Below are 15,000 nucleotides of genomic sequence, written 5' to 3'. Positions count from 1 at the left end.
TGTTTCATTCCCCGCAGACGCAGCACCAATTAACGCGCAAAGTTTCTCAACAACCAGTTTGCACCAGCTTCGACAGTGCTTTTCCATACCTTGACTGTAACATCCACAGCCCAGTATGGCACTGTCTCAGCCAACAGGTAACCTTCATTTTCTCCACATGCATCAGATACCAGCAGCCTAAACAGAGTTCTGCCTGTTCCGCTACATTCGGTAAAGATAAGTGGCGTGTGTTCAGGAATGCTAAAAAACCAATTCCCTGTCATCACACGCTGATGAAGAGAAGAGAAAGAAGATTTATCAACATTAATTGCTGTAGTTTACAAATCAGTGACAAGCTAAATTTTCATTGACAGAGAACGGGTGCTCCGCTGAAGTACGACACCGCAATAATGAACAACTATTCACCGAAGTGGAGGTGGCTAGTGGTGGTTATTCACTGAGCCGCGAAGCTGCGAGGTAAATATCCACCACTAGCCACCGACACTGAGGTGAAATAGTTGTTTTAGTATGTACTAAAACAGTGAGATAATACAGCACAAAAATGTAATTTTAACTGATTTATTCCTGCAAAGATTTGAACATTTTGGAGCGCAAATTCCGCGCGAAATGCTCGGATACTTGCCTGATACTTAGCCGACGAGGCCGTAGGCTGAGTTGACTAAAATCAGGCGATATTCGGCAGGATTGAGCAGGATAATTGTTTTATTATTCAACACAATGATGACAATGCACAATTTTCTACTTTTATTGGAAAAAAAAAAGCTGGAAAAACTACCATTTTTCTCCGCAACACACAAAACTACGTATATCGGAGGATACCTGTTGAGTACGCACGACGAATATTGAGAGCGCTATGACCATATGACCATGTGTTGAAAAATACCAGAGGATATCCGGACTTTGAGTAGCCAATAAACGCGCGCGTTCAACGCTATCCATTGTTTTCCGTCTTAGTATATACTAAAGTTGATTAGCAGCAGATTTTGATGTCATAGCACATCATATGTACCGTGGTGCCCGCGCAAATGAGAGAGCGGGTAAAATATACTTTCCTTCCAAGTATAGGACCCTGTAATAAATCCATATCCCACCTTCGATATAACAACGAAGCTATGTCTGGGTTTCCTTGTCTTCCTGCGATCATTACTGCGATGGACTAAAATCTTAACATACCTACGCATGTGAGGCCCATGACATTGCAGAGCCCGCAGATAAGTGGGAAACTTTGTAATAAGCTATATGGCTCTCCAAAAGTTCAAGCAGCTCAATGGGTAAGAGCTTCTGACTGGCGGTGTTCCGGAGGTCGCAGGTTCGAATCCTGCCTGGTACTCTGAGTGTTCAGTTGTCCTGTCGCCCGTTTCTAAGCAACTAGCTCGTCATTTTGAGATATGCGATTGCGATAAAGTGGCACCAGGCTATCCCAATGCCTGCCGACGTAATAAAAAGACTGTACTTACAGATTCGAGGTTGAGATTGACTTCACTCGCACTAGCATCTCCACTTTCTGTCGAGAAAAATAAAGACTCAAAATACGACAGCGCCCAAAGACGAGGAATATTCCTTGCACACGAACCACTGAAAAATACCTATTGCGCCCCTCAGGTCAATCAAGTCTTATTTGTAGCCTTCCAAATAGAAATCTTAGACTTGCTGATTACACTGAATCTTCTTACTATTTTTAGTACTTTTTACTTGCTTGCCCTAGTTACATCATAATAAAGGTGACAGTGCTCTGGCTATTGTATTGGCAGGACACGGATGAACATGAGATGCTAGTGACTTATGCGTAGGAACCGGACTGACTTCTAAGATACAGTACTTATGTCCAGAAATGCGCACACTGAATAGGACATTTCCGAGTTCGTGTCTGCCTCCTCTTTAAAGCGAGTCTAAGTGCAAAGTTTTTCTTACGAAAATTAGTTTTCATTCATATGTAAAGTAGAACTAATTACCATCACAAAAACTTCGCACTTAGACTCGCTTTGAAGAGGAGGCAGACATGAACTCGGAAATGGCCTATAGGATACACGACGATTTAAATAAGCTCCACGAAGTGTCCCCCTGACCTTCTACCCACCTTCAACATCACTCGCATCTGGGAATACAAAGGGTCCCATAATATGAATTCCCGTCTTCAAGTAACGAGAAATAGCTGCATTTCCTTCCCCCCCCCCCCCCCCCCATGAAATAACGCTAACTTTTACCCCTACCTTTTTGCTATAAATAGGAAGCATATAAATTGCTTTTGACGCTTAATGAAAATCGTCGCGCTTCTAATTACCGGTACGTGCATTGCTGGACATATCTGCACTTACAGGGCAGTAGTTCAAGCTGACCTGGCGAATCGGCTCGCGCCATTTCTTGATCTGCATCATCCACTGTCCCTGAGTAAGTCTCTGGCCAATACTCCAGTAACGCTTGAAGCAGCAAAACTCCATAATTTACTGTCAAATATTGAAGTACAGAAAGACGTAATCACGTCGAATAAAACTATAAACATAAATCTAACGCTTCGTTTAAAGTGGAAGTGCCTTTAGCTGTCAAGCTGGGCACTCCACTTAACAAATCACTGGGAAACCCTTCAACTGAACGCAACATTTTCTGCTTAATGAAATGGAAACCCAGCTAGTTAGCGATTTATAGAAAATAAATCGGCAATCCCGAATACAAGTCCACTCAATCGCATGCAAATTCAGCCCTGACTACTGGTTTTGGTTTTTCCACTTCCAAAGGTTAGCTAATAAATACTCTATCGACGAGTTTATTACGCAGAAAACAATTGATTCGACTTTTCGACAACCTAACGTTGCCTCTTTCAAGATTGCGACTGCAAAAAGTCCCATGACCACGCCGGTGACGTCACAGGAGATAGAGCAACGTGGGCACGTACTCAGTAAAAAAAGTTCAGTCGTTTGATGCGGGGATCACTTTTGTCTTACTCTTCTTCTGAGCACATTTAAGTTCCCCTGGCGTCAATATCTTTCGTTAATAGGATGAATCTCTAGGCAAACATGCTGTTCCGTTTCTACCTATCATTGATCCGTCAATGATATCAACACTGTAGTAGCATGTTTAAGAGACAGGGAAACTTTGATCAAAATAACTTGGTTCATTCAAAATGGCCATGCTTGTTTTCAACATGCAATGGGAACCGCATAATCTCAAAAGTCATGTGACTCACAAATGAGCGAATAAGAACCATGGGTTTTTGTTCTCCATACAACGTCACAAACTCCTATGAAGTTCAATAAATCTTTGAAAACATAAAAAATTTCAGGACCTCAACTGGTGGTTGATGAAGGTAAGCCTCTCAAAGTCCTTAGTTCTTTTCACTTACCATGTTTGATATCTGAGGCAAGCACTGAAAACATTAAGAGGAAAAAACGCTGGTTGATCAAAAATGCAAAGAAGTCGAAAACAGTCGATTTTTTGTAGTTTTTAGACTTGTATATACATATGTCATGTTACCTTTCAAGCGAATATTATGTCAACAAAATACATTATCTTGCGACAGCGCATCTGTGGGGTAAGAACTTGAGTCGTAAAAGAAACGTTTCTTTATACCCTAACCGTTCCAACATTCAATGAACGAAATCATATAAGAACAGTGTATGAAGTGAATCATATAACTGCGAGAATCATAGCTCCACTTGATTTTATACCCGTAGTTCAATCATTTCATATATCATTTCGTTCATTGATTCATTCATCACGGGAACATTGAAACCCCCAAATGTACAGCTGCCAACAACAGTGGCTTTCTGAAAATTTCAGGCTTCTCTACGCAATTGCTAAAATTGTGTTCATAACTGCGAGGATTATAGCTTCACTTGATTTCGTTCCAATATTGTTGGGCGGCCGACAACATTTGGCCAACCTGTTGTCAGGGATGACGCAAAGGCAAAAATTTCGTGTCCAATGTTGGCAAATATTGCAGTAAGGCAGTTGGACGCCACCCGACAAACGTTGGCCAATAATGGTGAAACCCTACCTTTTCCATCAATGACTTTAGGTTCTAAGCCTGCTACATCCGTAACTGAGATCCACGCAGCAAAACAGTCACTTTCTTCCAAATTTATCGTTAGCATCTACAAGAGAAGTAGAGTGCTCGATATCGAACATGGAACATTCACTCGTCAGATTTTAACAACAACTGGTGGAATGGGAAAGGAGTGTTTGAACTACCACAGCAGACTAGCAGAGTTGATTGCTATCAAGAAAGGAGTTGTGTGCACAGTTCTGAGATCTGCATTAATCTGTCTCAGAGGAACTAGATCCACTGTAAGGAAATCATGGGACTTTCGCAATACTGATATAGAAATTGAGAACACTGAAGAAGCTATTTATTGACGTTTTTAAAGGGACATTTAGGGATCCATACGTTTTAAATTGTTTTGTCTGTTTACATTTTCTTTCTTTTTTTTTTTTTTTACCCATTCATTGTAAATAGGTTTCTTTAAGTACTATCTGATATATGTATTTGGAAGATATTGTGATTTTTATATATTGACTTTTTGTAAATAGTTTTGAATTATTAATGAGAATTTTGAAATTAAGTTATTATTATTATTATTATTATTATTATTATTATTATTATTATTATTATTATTATTATTATTATTATTATTATTATTATTATTAAACCTATTCTACTCCGTGGTCGACTTGAGGCAAGTCTAGCTTACTCAGCCTCGCAGTTGATCTCACACAACTATGTTCTCCTTGCATGCACTTCCAAAAAACGCAACAATTTGCTCGAAAATTGAAGCGAAAACCACTGTCCAACAATGCGAAAAAGCAACTTCCATGTGCTGTTCTTCGCTCATTTGCTTCAGCTCCCGAAAATGAAATTGTGACGAAAGCAAATGAAGGCAGAGATGTTTTCCCGTCAAAAAAAAAAAACTCCTCGGCCGACCCCCAGGAACAAAATATTGACTCTGAAGATGACTTCAGTTCAAAACGAGGTATATTGCGTCAGGTGGATTGTGCGTCACGGTCTCTGCTATAAAAAAAGGCGTCATTGGGTTTATGCAAGAACGGTCGAGAAAGCGTCGCATGTTCATCAAACGCAGAAGAGCAAAACAAGAGCAATTGCCTAAACTAGACATGTAGATAGACTAACTTCACAACTCACCCCTGTTTTAATATCGACTGAAAACCAATTGGGTACGTACACCATCTCGCTTCTTTTCTTAATAGCTTCGTCATAGTCTACCTTGCCAAGTTCCTCCACCTTACAAGCCTATACCAAACAGAGAGATTGTTTTAGCAGCTGTACAATCTGGAAATGGATCATTCCGGATCATTCCGCCCTCCTCTTTAATAAGAGACACACAACAATTCAGCCTCCTTCATTTTTTCGTCCTGCCCTACTCACTCTCAGTTAGGAGTCCTAAGAGGTCCCCCATTGACGCGGAAAATCTACTGGTGTTTGACATGGTAAAATCTACAAGTGTCACTATCAAGAATGGAACAGTTAAAGGGGACGTAGTTACGAATGGATGTAAATGTCGTCCATTTTCAAGATCTTCTGGGCTCAGAATGAACCAAAATTACAATAAGGGTGCGTTCGATTGACCGTATTCCGGAATAGGACTACGTGGAATAGAGGTTAGAAATCCTTCGTTTTTTTACGAAGATTCACATTAAAATTGTCAAACACCTCCTAAAATGCTATTCTAAACATATCTTTATTATCCTTGTTGCTTCAAAACACCAGACATGCCGTTTTAAATGACTCCACTGACGTATTCTTATTCGGGAATAGGGTCAATCGAACGCACCCTAAATTTAAGTCCCATGATACTCCGAGTCCAGAAATCAGACCGTGTCTTTCAAACTTAAAATTCAAAAGAATATCTAACCTTGAACGAGGCCAAAAGGGCCAATTTGCAATCAAAAAAAAAGAATACTAAAATGGCGGAGATTTTGGAATAAGGTGTATGCGCGCGGTCAATTCTGTTCTATTGCCTTACTTTGTCCTTTCTTGCACAGCCTTCGAGGCACAGGGTACCCATGAGGCAACTGGGGTAAGTCTTGGGGTCGTCCCCTTTACCGTTGTAAATGACATAAGAATTTTAGGGATTCAGCTAACGACGAAATCATTCTAAGCGGGAACCACATGACTTCCTGATGGTGGCGAACTTACCGTCCGCGAAACGGCTGTAATTTTTTTCCAGAACTAGCAACTGCGCATGCAATGTCACTTGTAAGCAATAAATGTCTTACCTTTAACACATCCCACACTGTGACTTTATCCTCCGAATCTTTGGTAATCACATGCCGCCTGTTCCTTAACACATGGAACTTCCGTATGCTGGGTGCTCCTGAAGAAGAACAAAAATAAACTTGACTTAATTTCCTGCTGGTGAAATAATCGTTTCCCTCGACTATTTGAACAAAGTCACGAATGAGAAGCCAGAAGGTCACGGCAAGGATATGTACAAGTTGTATAAACAAGCATCACCTGGTAAGGTCTTTCTTGGCATTAGACAAGTTGGCTGAGGATCTGTGTCTGACTCATTGGCGTTCATATTCTCTTGATCACTTATGTTAGGGATCTTTATTGACTGCAAAAAATTGACAAAGAATTTCAGGGGCACCCAACGAGAATGTAGTTCAAAACCACTCAAACATAGCATTGTTAAACGTATTTTAGTATTTAAACGGTAGACATAGGCATAATTTTATCCCCTAAAAAGTTTTCATCTGTTCGGATTTCCTAGCTGAAAGTCTAGTGATCCGAAAATTATAGGTATCAAAACTTACCATTTCGAAAATTTCAGCCAGAAAAAAGGCTTCCGAAAATGCTAGGTGACCTTTTTAGGGTAAAAATCCGTTAAAAATGGGCAATTATACCATTTTTCAGATGTTCGAAAATCCTAGGAGAGGCAGACAAGCAAGAAATTTTACAACAAATTTTCCGAAAATTCTAGATCTCAAATCGTCTTCCGAACAGATATTTTCCGAAAATTGAAGTTGGGTGCCCCGGGAATTTGTCCTTCCCACAAATTTAATTCAACCAATGTGCACAGTTCAAAGCATTGGTTGGCCTTGACATTTCAATAATGGCTTAAATTTCATGTATACACGTACAGTAACCATAGATTATTTTCTCTGGTGCAGGAAGGCAAGAAATGTTACATCTCACAATCAGACACTCTGCTTACCCAATTGTTGATTGTAGAATTAGTTGTTGCAACCCAAAGAGAATGAGGATCTGGACAGAGCTCCAGCTAGATTTTTGAAAGAAAAATGTTTTAACACTGATGAACATGTAGGTATCTAGCAAATGGTACGGTAAAACCAGCATAAAGATGCATGTAAAGCTTTAAAGTATCACTTGATCGTAATCAGTCAATGCACTCAAAGGAACTGAATTACAGGACTGGCCAAGAATTTGGGTGACAGCAACTCTTGTAACATATAATGTGATTAGCTAGCTACCCTAACCAAACACAAAAGACTAAAAAGTATTGAAAAAATGACTTAGACTTCAAAACAATAGTCGCTGCTTACAATTCCAAACAATAGCAGGTTACAAGAGCTGTTACACTACTGACAATTTTCACCAAAGGTACTGAAATTGAAAGAATCAGTTTAAAAAAATCCCATGCTAATAAAGAGCTTCAAATAGTTTTTGATGCATAATATATCATGTTGTAACAAAAATAATAATAATTAGTATTATAATCATAAATGTGTTATTTTATGTCATTCAGAGTTTCTCTCAGTGAGAATATTTTGAACCACAGACTAACTAAAACTAGAAAGAAGTCAGAGAACAGTCATGTTACCTGCAAACACAAATACTCACTACGCAAGTCACGTAAACATGAACAGTTACCTTTGGACTTCGAAAGATGAGGGTTTCAAAGAAAATATCTTGATTTGAAATAATAATAATTATTCATGGTTGCGTCAAACCACAAACTCACATCTGAAACTGGAGCATCCTCCATGAACAAAAGAGTGGATGAATCATCCAAACTCAGGTCTGTCCACATCACATTTTTATCTCGACCACTTGAATAGAACCCAGTGAAGTTTTCATCAGCACATAACGCCCACACACCTTCACCATGAATTCTGTATGAGGTGATACACCTTTGCTGGCCTAATGACCATAGCCGCACTGTTCCATCTGAACTTGCAGACAGACACTGAAAAACAAGCGGTAACCGTAGGATCAAAACTGGCAAATAATTTTATATAGCTAAATGATGCTTTCACAAAACACAAATTTAATCAACAGTTCAGTTCTGGTATGCTTTCAAAAACTACTTTAAAAGGCTGGGTTAATGGGTACAAAAATTCAAATCCACTGTTGCAGTTTCTGTTAAAATGATTCACAACCTATAACCAATATATTTTATGGTTGACAGCAGGAAAATGTAGTAGTCAGAGTAAAGTAATACACTGTGACATTTATCAAATTTATTTGCTACAAAGATATGACATTCAAGAAAGTCAAGGATGTCAACAGAGAAGAACTAAGTCTTCACATAACATCAACCCACACTAAGTCAACCATGAGTCTTCATGTTTATGAAAGGCAAAGATTGTCAAATGAGGAAGATGTAGGAATAAAAGGAAAGTTGTTATTCTACTGTACTTGAGAGCCATTGCTTTTACAGTTAAAACTGTATTGTCTTGTTTCATTTGTCCAACCAATAAACCTTACAGATGAAAGGAACAGCACTAGTTTTGGAACAGCATTTAAGTGCAGTAAAGAATCGTTGGAAAAGAGTGAAATACCAAGAATTTCAAGGAGTTGGAAAGACGTTTTTCATGGGAAAATGGCTTTCTAAAGTGTCAGAAGCTCAGCCATACAGTCACTTTTACATGTACAATTCCACTTTTGAGTGATTGAAAAGGAAACAAAGCACTTTCTCACATGTAATTATGTTATTTAACTTGATATAGGTAGCCAGTAGAGACACAACTACTAACTTGTTCAAATCACAATATTATTATAACTATTTCTCAGTACTGCACCTGGGTTCCTTCATCATTGATAATGATGGATTTTACATTGTCTGTGTGGCCTTTGAGTTTCATTACTTTTCCACATGTGCGAGGATCCCATACTCTCAAAATCTGGCAAAAGAAAAAAAATCACAAAATACTGGTAAGATAAAATTTAAAAAAAAAAAACCTGTATCAAATTTTTTCTGCAATATTTCGTTGGGCTACGAACTACACCCCTGATAGGAAATGGTTGACTTGGGCTGCTCTTTCTGTGTGCTATGCCATGTAAACTGCAGAACAGGGGTCTCAGTGAGTCAGTCAGTAACTCATTCAGTCACTCAGTAAGTTGTCAGTCCATGATTCAGTGAGTTAGTCAGAGATTCAGTCCGTAAGTAAGAGAGTCAGTCAGTGAGTCAGTCAGTGAGTCAGTCAGTGAGTCAGTAAGTCAGTAAATAAGTCAAAGTCAGTCATTCAGTCAGTAAGTCAGAGAGTCAGTAAGTAAGTAAGTTAGTCAGTAAGTCAGTGAGTCAGTCAGTAAGTCAGAGAGTCAGTCAGTAAGTAAGAGAGTTAGTCAGTGAGTCAGTCAGTGAGTCAGTAAGTCAGTAAATACATGCAAGTCAAAGTCAGTCATTCAGTCAGTAAGTCAGAGAGTCAGTAAGTGAGTTAGACAGTAAGTCAGTGAGTCAGTCAGTAAGTCAGAGAGTCCGTCAGTAAGTAAGAGAGTTAGTCAGTGAGTCAGTAAGTCAGAGAGTCAGTTTATCAGGCAGACAGCCAGTCAGTAAGTCAGTTAGTATGTACATCAGTGAGTAAGTCAAAAAGTCAGTCAGTCAGTGATTAAGTGAGTAAGTAAAATTAATGAGTAAGCAAGTTTAATTATTTTAACTTTCAGTTTTCTTTACAGTTTTTATTACGTGGAATGCCGAAGGCATCCACGTCTTAAAACCGGGCTGGAATCTTTTTTTTCTTGGTAGTCACAAATGTGCATACCCCACTGATATTGAATTAATCTCCGATCGGGTGGACTGGTTTATATTCCCTACGGTATTACCAAACTTCCCTGCCCCGAGGAGAACTCCTATATTTCCCAAGCCATCACGATTTTTCTCTGATAGCGCGTTAGACCACTCGGCCACCGTGACACTTCCGTCAAATTGGTGAAAGCAAACATTTATAATAGAATCTTTCCGCCCGCCATGATTGTTTCAGTATTAAACTATTCGATAAAGTGGATAGATGCCTTTTCTTTGAGAAAGGCAAGCTTTAAAGGTAAGGAGAATTTTCTACGTTATTTCTAGATCTTGCTTCGTACTTGTGTGTTCCACTGTGAACATTATTATTTTGCATACAACGAATACTTCATTAGAAGCATTTTGCATAGAACGAATACGTACTCCAATATTTCTTGGGAACCAGTTTGTTCGCCGTTTTGATGTAGAAAGAAAATAAGAAAATAGCTTTGAACGACCAAACAAGATAAAAAATGAAATCAAGTTTAAAAAAAACGAATTAGCTATCGCCGTCACGGGGACTTCGCAGCCGTCCCCCATCCAAGTACTAACTAACCTCATTCGGAGGAGCTTAACTTCAGCTGACACTTGGACTAGCATCAACGATTGTGATCTTTATGTTAAATTCGCACATAGATCTTGTCGAACTTTATAATTATTAAAGGCCTGGCCAAACGCTCGCAACATTTCAACGCAACATCTTGCAACATTGTTGGGCACAACGTGTTGCGAACGTTTGGCCACCCTGTTGCGATATGTTGCGTGCGTTTGGCCAGTCCATTCAACACACGTCGCAACATCATGCAACAATGTTGCGTTGAAATGTTGCGAGCGTTTGGCCAGGCCTTAACACTTGAAAAAAAAAAACGTACTAACAAAAACCAGGTGTTATGCCGTCATTTTGTCAGATGTATCCTTTGTTTCGTGAGTTGTCAGTAAACACGCAAGGTATAACTTGATCACAGGCGGCCGCTAAAATCGATGTCACTTCCGATTTTGCGATTTTACTTGTATGACCAAAAGTACGATAGAAAAATTGAACTCTGATGGAACGTAACAAAAATCTCCCGAAATGTTTTTCGCTGATGGCAAATTGTTTTATTCTCGATCGACACTTCCTAAAAGTTCCTTCTGCTCTCCTTAATGTTTATTTACTTTTTCGTCAATATTTGTTTTGTATAAAGCAGGCTAGCAAAATCTGTACCTTGCTTTGTTCGCATTTTTGAGCGTTAAAATAGAATTTTTGGGCGTATGTTCCTGACAGCAAAAGTCGCATATTTTAACGTCCCCCATCCAGATACCAACCCCGCTGGAAAGGGAAAAAAAAACTTTAGTAACATTGGTCTTGGAAAGGTGTCAGAAGCTCAGAGTACACGCTTAAGCTTGTGGTGAAAAAGAAGTTGTAAATGATCAACATATCGGCTTTGAAGCCAAATGTTTCTCGATTTCCTGTTATTTTCTTCAATCGTTCTGGGCTTAGTATTTTACTGAACCACATGTCTTCTTAGAGGGTATATAGCAAAGATGTCTACCATGGCACCGTGATGATTTACGATACCAAACAATGTCGTGTACTATTAGAGCTACATATTGTGCAAGGATTTGAATCTCCTGGAAAAAACAAAACGCCGCTCAGTTGACAGTTATGGAAAAAAACACTGTCAAGTTACTGCACTACCACACGCAATGCGTTCTTGGCCAAGGACTACGGTCAAGTACTATTGTACAACGTACGGTACTTTTTCAGTGCCGTAAGGGGCAGGCACAGAACAGTTTCGGCTGTTTGTCTGTTCTCTCGAAAACGATGACAAGGGTTTTTTGGGTTTTTTGTTCAGCTCGAGTGTAGAATCAGGACGAACTGTTGTAGTTTCTGATAACTATTTACTACTTGTAGCTTTTGTTGAATTTTGAATCGGTGATAGAGAGAGTTTTGGCGATCTCATTCCGGACTGGACTACTGGATTTAAGGATTTTTCTTAACGAGATTTCAAGTTATTGTGGAACGTTTGGTACCAAGTTACTGAAATCAAGATTATGGAATTGTAAAATTAGAACTTTGGACTGGACTATACAACACGCAATTACGGAATTTTTTAGCATTGAGAGAAATAGAGCACGGATGTTGTCTTCTTGTCTTCGCCACGGCAAATTTATACAGTTTGCAAGGAACTAAACCAGGATTACAGAACCAGACGTCGTTTACAGGGCCCGGTTGTTCGAAAGCCAATTACCTTAATCCAGGATTAGCGTAAACTTTTGTTTCATGTTTTCAACTTTTTGGTCACAGTTTCCTTTGCTTATTTTTGTTTTTCAAGATGGACTTCTTCTAATGTAAAGTTTTTCTGAATATCAGCCTTGAACAGCATTTAGGAGTAGAGGATAAAACTCGTTTTAAAACCCAGTTTCTGAACAACTGGCCCAGGATGATAAGTTGTTGAACTGTGATTTGTAATAAGTTTTTCGGATGATTTAAGGCTGATCCTGTAATTTTTGGATGAAAGGAGTTAACGAAGCAAGTAAAACTGTAGGATTTGAATTAAGTCTCCTTCCAAAAAATAAATAAATAAAAGATCCCGTATCCTGATAACCTGCTAATAGGGCTTCGTTGTTTGCATTTGCAAATTTAGTAACATTAGTAATGAGTTTTTAAAACAAACAACTGTAAGTTATATTACAGATGTATCTTTCTAGTAATCTTTCGCCATTTTCCGAAGTCTACCTGTACTTGAAGTTCACTGTAACTGGACAATTTGTGTTAACTGTTTGCGCATTCCACGGATACGCCCTTGTAGGCGTCTTGTTTAATATGAATTCAATACATTTTACAAACAAGTTTAAATTTCCACTGGTTTTTACAATTTCATGAGTTACAAGAAACCTAGTAAGTTATACTGTAACTTGTTTTACACTAATATTTTAAGTTTCATCAATCACCCTCTCTTTAAACCAGTTAAAGTTGTTGTAACTTACCTACAATAATTTCATGACTTAAATACCTTAACCATTTATCAACAAATCAAACATTTTCGGAATGTAGACAGGACTTCTGAAGACATGTTATTCAACCAGCACCTTTTCTATTGTACCTTTTCTGTTGATCCAGAGATGAGTACAGTGCCTATGCTGTTCAAAGCCAAGCTGTATATCGAGTCTTTCTGACCATTCAAAGATGACGCTACAATAAATTCATCATATTTGACAGAAATATGAAATGCAAACAATAATAAAGTATTATTAACAGCAATAGAAACCCGAAGAGATTTTTTTAGGTATACCAACATCATTTCTGATAATGAGTTCATTTAATCACCATGTAAGATAATCACCATCTAATTTACTAACAGCCATTTTGTCCGTTAAGGTGATTATCGGCTGATAATCTGAGATAGCCAGCCAATGAGAGCGCAAGATTTTGTATAATCACCTGTATATTTATACTAAATAGATTTAGCCAAGCCTAAAAGTGGAGCTCCTGTGTTATTTATTCTTACAATAAGTTAACCTGGCTCGAGCCTGCGATCCAATCGAAAACCTTTACCTGGTCAGTGGTCAACTTCAAAAAAACCAGCTGATCGCCATGAGCTCTAAACTTGAGCCCACAATATGGACATGTGATACTGGTCAGCAGATACCTTGTTTTGACGGGTGTCAATTAACCATAACATGGATGTCCAATATCAAAGATGTTCCCACCAAAAAATGCGGGTTGCACGATGGAGTTTCACACTGGCATACATGGAGGGGTGGTCGTAAATTCGTATGGTGACCAAAACAAAATTTTTTTGCACAGACGGTTTACCATATTTTCTTACCCATGGTGGGAGTTCCTCATGTTAACAATGGGAGCAGTGGTTTAGTGGCTGAGCTCCTTCCCCTTGGCAGCATTAATCTGCCATTTAGGTAAACTAGTCTATAGGATAGCATAGAGGGGCCGGTTCCTCCAAGCCTAGTTAGTGCTAGCCATTGGTTAAGAGGTATCAAAACCTACAGGTTTCCAAGGTATTTGATGCTGGTTAGCACTAACCATGCTTTGACCAACCTGGGCCAGATGTAAAATACTGCTATAGTGACAATAAAAACAACAATAATAATAATAATAACATTCTTCCTCCTCCCCGATTATCATCATCATCATGAATCAAAAGTCGATTTTAATACCATTAATTGTACATCACACAGTCAAAAACAGAAAATGATCAAAGTGGTTAATAGCTATAATGACAATGTTAAAATAATGCGAGAATTTGCACTGACCCTTAATAACCACAACAACAAAAAAGATAATTTGTGTACAAGACTTATTGACTACATACAGCAAAGGTGTTCATGATCCAACATTCCCCAAGAGTGGCCAACAGAGAACTTACTAGATAGTTGTCCACCTATAGATATACCCTCTTTGGGAAGAATTTCAAAAAAAGGGACTGAGATTAAGTTTTGAAGTTTTAACTTTTTGGCCACGGAGGGGAAACAGTAATTTTGGTTTTTACTTACAAGTCAAAATAGAATAACCTTCATTTTGATTGTAAAAAGTGGTGATTGGCAGTCTTTTATAGCTGCCAAAATAATTTTTTAAAAGCGCTTTCATAATCTCAGTTGTCTGCGACATTATGATTGGTAAAGCTATAATTAGCCTAGGTGCAGGAGTTTGTGGCTTCATACCCTTTCCAGACCAGTAGTAAGCTTCCTCACATAGGAGAAAATGTAATGCCTTCAACCTTCAGCGAGTTAGCCTTTTTGGGTCTTTTCAGATGAAGGTGATAAAACATAGGCCCTGTGTTTCACAACAAGTTCAGGGGACAAAGAAGAATTCAATTTAAAGTGCCCATAATGTTTTTTCCTATTCGAAAGTCTATATTAAAAAATGAACTTTGGCGAAAGAATTTCTCGATTTGAATGAGGCGAATTTTCTACGATTTTTAAAATCCTACTTTTATTTGGTACACCCCTTCTGGGGGCGCTGTGATGTAGATTCAGGAATGCTTGTTGGCATGGTTCCTATGTTTTCTTACTGATCAACACC

The 15,000-nt window shown here is 38.6% G+C and overlaps 1 protein-coding gene across 1 annotated transcript in view; it reads right to left on the bottom strand.

Moving 5' to 3' along the window:
* Positions 1 to 15,000, bottom strand: part of LOC137993403 (WD repeat-containing protein 48-like) — a 31,601-nt gene that overhangs the window by 4,866 nt on the left and 11,735 nt on the right. Inside the window, exons 4-15 of the mRNA XM_068839237.1 lie at positions 13,064 to 13,152; positions 8,998 to 9,099; positions 7,938 to 8,162; positions 7,170 to 7,235; positions 6,467 to 6,569; positions 6,229 to 6,326; positions 5,135 to 5,242; positions 3,992 to 4,088; positions 3,338 to 3,361; positions 2,337 to 2,444; positions 1,458 to 1,504; positions 90 to 269 (exon numbers count right to left, since the gene is read on the bottom strand). Coding sequence (XP_068695338.1) covers positions 90 to 269; positions 1,458 to 1,504; positions 2,337 to 2,444; positions 3,338 to 3,361; positions 3,992 to 4,088; positions 5,135 to 5,242; positions 6,229 to 6,326; positions 6,467 to 6,569; positions 7,170 to 7,235; positions 7,938 to 8,162; positions 8,998 to 9,099; positions 13,064 to 13,152 — 1,247 coding nt within the window. The remainder of the gene's footprint in view (positions 1 to 89; positions 270 to 1,457; positions 1,505 to 2,336; positions 2,445 to 3,337; positions 3,362 to 3,991; positions 4,089 to 5,134; positions 5,243 to 6,228; positions 6,327 to 6,466; positions 6,570 to 7,169; positions 7,236 to 7,937; positions 8,163 to 8,997; positions 9,100 to 13,063; positions 13,153 to 15,000) is intronic.

This window comes from Montipora foliosa, chromosome 2 (genome assembly GCF_036669935.1).
Source record: "Montipora foliosa isolate CH-2021 chromosome 2, ASM3666993v2, whole genome shotgun sequence".
Classification (NCBI taxonomy): Eukaryota; Metazoa; Cnidaria; class Anthozoa; order Scleractinia; family Acroporidae; genus Montipora; species Montipora foliosa.
The sequence above is the reverse complement of the archived record's forward strand: the minus strand, read 5'-3'. Positions and strand labels throughout refer to the sequence as shown.